Raw genomic sequence first — 5,351 nt, 5'->3', positions numbered from 1 at the left:
TCCTAACTTCTGTGCAAGGCAGCTTGGCTGCCCTCCCTCATTCCGTTGAAATCATATCGGAGTTGCAATCGGGCCTCTTCCTGGAGGGATGTAGATGATCTGGAGGTGCACAAGGATGCTCGGTGTGCAGTGAACAAGATAAATAATAGCACAGATGCCCTCTATCCCTCATGGGAGCCAAATTCCTGCAGTTCTGCTGATTTTGACGCCTGGTGGCAAACCAGATTCCAAAATCTACCAGCTTCTGTTACTGCCCTCAAGACGCTTTTTGACGGTTGGGAGAACTGGCATCTTTTTGCGGAGGGGGAGGCCAGAGCGCATATGATCCAGACCATCAAGGACATTAATGCACAAATCATAGAAGGTAGATACTTGATTCTGTCTGGGACTTGTTCTGTCTTGATAATCTGTTTTTAACCTATGTTCTGCCTGTTATTAGACCCTTCCCTGACAAAGAACGTGGGCGGACAGTCTGTCCAGGCTGGAGAAGTGATTGGTAAGCCTTCCCCTTTTTTTTTTTTTTTTTGTCTTTTCCTGTTGGATTGGCTTCTAACCTCTAACTGCTTGGTGCAGTCTCTTCTGTCATTGCCGCCGGGGATTTGGAGCTCCCTTCTGCTGATGAAGAGGATGATGTTGAGGCAGAACAAACCCCTGCCGAGGCTGTTCCTTCTGGTAGAAGAAAAAGAAAAGGGCCTGCTCCCCCTCTGGATAATACCGCGCGGCCTAGCATTCCTGGTAAGTTTGGAGCATTCCAACTGTTCTCTCTGGATTTATTCTGTTTTCTCTTTTCTAATCTTTTCCTTTTGTTCTGTCTAGCTGGGAGCCCTTCTCCTCCTCCTACTAAGTTAAAAAAGCTTAAGAAGAGGGGTGAAGTGGAATACTTTGCCGCAGAAGAAGCCGCAGCAATCCCAGCTACTACTTCTGGGACGGATGATGAACTGCGAGAAGCCTTTGAGGAGGTGGAGCAGGAAAAAGAGCTGCAAGAGCTGGAGGAGGTGCCCCAAGAGAAGGTGGCAGCGGTGGAAGACGAGGTGAGTTTTAGTCTGTGACTCGCATTAGTTCCTCTTTTGCTTCATTCCTTCTGTTCTGACCCCCCCTTTTTGTAGGATGAAATTCCTGCTGAGGTGATAGCGGAGAGCATTGCCTTGGCGCAGAAGCAACAAAAGGGTCCGAGTGCTGAGCTGACCAGCTCAGAACTGGCTCTTTTTGAGGATGCTGAGGCAGAACACTCTACTGCCGCCCCAGAGGCCGAGGATGAGGTGGAGATATCTGCATCAGACCCCGTGGATCAGGCAGAACTAACCATTGTGGTCCCGGAGGCTGAGGTGAGAACGACTGCAGCTGCTCCTGTGGTCGTGGTAATTTTCCCTTCAACTGTTCATGTTTTCCTGCTGTTCTGTCTGTTCTGTCTTTTTAACATTTGCAGTTTTTCCAGGTGGAAGTGCCTAAAGCTACTGGTGCCCTGGCTGCGGTGTCCAGCCCTCTGAAGCCTCCCATTGTCGCTGTAAGTTTTCATAACTTTTGAGCCTCCTTTATCTTCCACTTTCTATCTGGTCTTAACTTATGTTCTCTTCTGTAGATGCCTATTCATTCCTTTCCAAGATCATCTGCCACGGCTTCTTTTGCTGATCCAGAGCTGGAAGAATTTGAAGCCATGGATCTGGATGCTCAACTGGAGAGGCTGGAGAAACTCAGCTCTCCTCCGAGTAAGGCAAAATCTAGAGCAGTGCAGGAGGCCATGGAGAGGTTAAAAATCTGGCAGTCCACTGAGCTGGAATTTGATGAAGATACAGGGGCTCTAGATCAGCTGATGAAGGACCTGGACCTGCTGCATAGACAGAACATGGCTCCGAGGCCTATTCTTGAGATGGGCCTAAGCCTGGCCAAGGATGTGCTTAATCTGCATGATCGCTATGAAGATCTTAGGCCTACGTTCAAAACTTCTGAGTTCTGTAAGGCCACACATGAAGCCAATCTGGCTGACTTTGCTAGGCAGAAAACAGAACTGGATCAGATGGTGGCTGGATATAAGGAGGCCAAGGCCACCGTGGATAAGTTGGAGAAGCAGATTGAAGAACTCCAAAAACAGCTGGCAGAGTGTAGGGAGGTGCAGAACAAGCTTGGGGCTGGACTGAGTTCCAAAACCAAAGCCACCTTTCTTGTGCAGAGCATGGTTGCAGCTTCCAGGCCAGCTTTGGAAATCGCAGAGGCCTCGATTCATCAAGGAGTGCTGCTCCAGAAAGAACTCTCTGTCAAGAAGGCGAATCTGCAGGAAACCCTCAGAAAATTAGGGTTTTAGTTTTTTTATATTTCATTATATATATATTTTTTTATATTTTGGACACCTTTGCCGCTATGGCGGCTATTTTTAAATAAAGTTTGTTCTATCTCCCTTTTAAATAGCATTTTACTATTTTATTTACCCTTAACGTAATAAACAAGACAATACTGTAAAAATAGAAAACGAAACAATCTCTAAAGTAAAAATGGATTCAAAAAATAGAAGAAGTTAGCCTTGTTCCTCTTCTATCCCGGGATCTGTCTGTACAGCTTGTGAATCCCACATGGTTGGGTAGAATTTCTTTAACCATTTGCCATTGATTGGGGCGTTGTGAATAACCATTTGCCAGTGGCTTCTCTTTTTGAAGTTCTGTATGCCCACAAAGTTTCTGACAACTTCTCATGCCATTGCTTCGGATTCTTCTCCAGCATCTTTCTGATGATATTGATAATCACTTTGTTACTTGATTCTGCCTGTCCATTAGCTTGAGCATAATAGGGGGTAGATTGAAGCAGCTTGAATTTGAATGTTTCTGCCATATCTAGCATATCCCTAGATATGAAAGAAGATCCCCTATCAGTTGTGATTGACTCTGGAATGCCGAATCTCTGTATGATCTGTTCTTCTATAAAGGTGATGATCTCTTGAGAAGTTGTGGTTTTGATTGGCTTGGCTTCTACCCACTTGGTGAAATAGTCTGTAGCAACAATGATAAAACAATGCTGCTGGCCACTGGCTGGATAGATTTTGCCAATGAGATCCATTGCCCATCCCCTAAAAGGCCATGGTTTCACTACTGGATTCATGGGGACTGAAGGAGCCCGCTGGATTGGGCCGTGTCTTTGACAAGCTTCACATCCCTTGGAATAGTTGATGCAATCCTTCAACATGGTTGGCCAGAAGTAGCCATACCTTCTAATCAACCAGCACATCTTTCTTCCTCCTTGGTGAGCCCCACAGACCCCTTCATGGGTTTCTCCCATGACTTTCATATATTCTGTCTTTCCGAGGCACCTTAATAGCACCTCATCCTTACTTTTTCGGACCAAATCTTCATTCCACATGAGATAGTTCGTAGCCATGATTCTGACTTTCTTCTCAGAGGGTAGAGTGGGGTACTGCAAGTAAGTCATGATAGGTTCCCTCCAATCGTTTTTAGTAATCAAGGCAGAATTGACTTCTATCTCCATTCCTCTAGTCAGAACTGACGGTAGACTTTTCCTTCCTACCTTGATGATCCTCTGGACGCAGTCTTCAGGCATTTGTATGCCTGATGCTACCTGAGCCAGTTCATTGGCTGCGAAGTTCTTCTCCCTCGGGATGTGCTCCCAAGTAGCTTCTCTAAATTCTGTTAGCAGATTTCTAGCTGCCACTAGATATACAGCCAGAGAGGGATTCAGACACTTATATTCTCTAGCAATCTGCTTTAGGACAAGCATGGAATCTCCCAAGATTTCCACGGACTGGACTCCTAATTCTACCAACATTTCGAGCCCTATAATCAAAGCCTCATATTCGGCCCTGTTGTTGGTGCATTGGAAATCTAACTGGAAAGAATAGCAATGCCTGACCCCCAATGGTTCTTCCAGAACAATCCCTGCTCCTGAAGCCTTGTCTGTCTTCGATCCATCAAAATATAATTTCCAAGGTGTGAGATGAATCGAGTAGATTGGATTGTTAAGGCAAACATGAGCTCTAGTTAACAGATCTGCATTTGCTATGTCCAAAGAATCCATGTTCTCAATTTCCTCTCCCGGGTGATCTGCCAAAAAGTCTGCCACAGCTTGCCCTTTGACAGCTTTCTGGGGGACATACCTGAGGGTGAATTCTGTCAAAGCCAAAGTCCATTTCCCAATTCTGCCCCTCAGCATTGGTCTTGTTAGCATGTATTTGATTAAGTCTGTTTTGGCAATGATGTAAATAGTGTGTGGCAGCATGTAGTGCCTGAGCTTTACAGCAGTGAAATATAAGGCCAGGCAAAGCCTTTCTATCGCGGAATACCTTCTTTCCACTTCTGTCAATGTTCTACTTAGATAGTAGACTGCCTGTTCTTTCCCTTCTTTGTTGTCTTGAACTAGCAGACTTCCAATGGATACTTCTGATGCAGATACATAAAGCTTGAGGGGTCTGCCCCTTTTTGGTGGGGACAGAACTGGCGGATTTGAGAGGTAATGCTTTATTTCCTGGAAAGCCTGTTGGTGCTGTTCTTCCCATTTGAATGTCTGTTCCTGCTTTAGTCTTAACAGGGGAGAAAAGGGTTGGATTTTTCCTGCAGAATTGGATATGAATCTTCTTAGAAAATTGATTTTTCCTAAGAGACTTTGAAGTTCTTTCTTGTTCCGAGGTGGTAGAGCTTCTATGATGGATTTTGCTTTATTTCTGTCGACCTCTATACCTCTCTGGTGGACCAAGAATCCTAAGAAATTCCCTGCCTGGACTCCAAAAACACATTTTTTGGGGTTCATTTTTAGCTTGTGCTGCCTCATTCTCAAGAATGCCTTTTTTAGACTTGCTACATGATTTCCTTCCTCAGGGGATTTAATCACCACGTCATCTATGTATACTTCCAAAGAATGTCCTATCATATCATGAAAAATAGAATTCATTGCCCTTTGGTAGGTAGCTCCCGCATTTCTTAAACCGAAAGGCATTACAGTATACTCGAAAGCACCTATATGTCCTGGACACATAAAGGCTGTCTTGTGGATGTCCTGTTCTGCCATCATAATCTGGTTATAACCTGCATTGCCATCCATGAAAGATAGCATCTGGTTATGAGCGGTTCCATCCACTAACATGTCTGCCATTGGCATAGGATATTCGTCTTTAGGAGATGCCTCATTCAGATTTCTGTAATCTACGCAGATTCTAACTGCCCCTGTTTTTCTTTTGAGAACAGGTACAATATTTGCTAACCAATCGGCATAAACGGCTGGCCTGATGAATCCTTCCTTGAGCAACCTTTCTATCTCTTCTTTGACCTTTAGTTATGTGTCCATAGACATTCTTCTTCTGGCCTGTTTGACTGGAAGGTAGCCATCTTTAATTGGCAGCTTGTGCTCTACTAACT

General features: G+C 44.8%; 1 protein-coding gene across 1 annotated transcript; it reads right to left on the bottom strand.

Annotated features, from left to right (window-relative positions):
• LOC109948665 lies at nt 2,510–5,088 on the bottom strand. The gene is made up of 6 exons (XM_020562353.1): nt 5,022–5,088; nt 4,283–4,550; nt 4,097–4,181; nt 3,244–3,900; nt 2,755–3,162; nt 2,510–2,650 (listed from the first exon to the last, which is right to left on the bottom strand). The coding sequence occupies exons 1-6, from the start codon at nt 5,086–5,088 to the stop codon at nt 2,510–2,512; spliced, it is 1,626 nt and encodes a 541-aa protein (XP_020417942.1).

Source organism: Prunus persica, chromosome G4, assembly GCF_000346465.2.
Source record: "Prunus persica cultivar Lovell chromosome G4, Prunus_persica_NCBIv2, whole genome shotgun sequence".
Taxonomy (NCBI): Eukaryota; Viridiplantae; Streptophyta; class Magnoliopsida; order Rosales; family Rosaceae; genus Prunus; species Prunus persica.
Note: the sequence above shows the minus strand (reverse complement) of the source record. Positions and strands in the feature narration are given on the sequence as shown.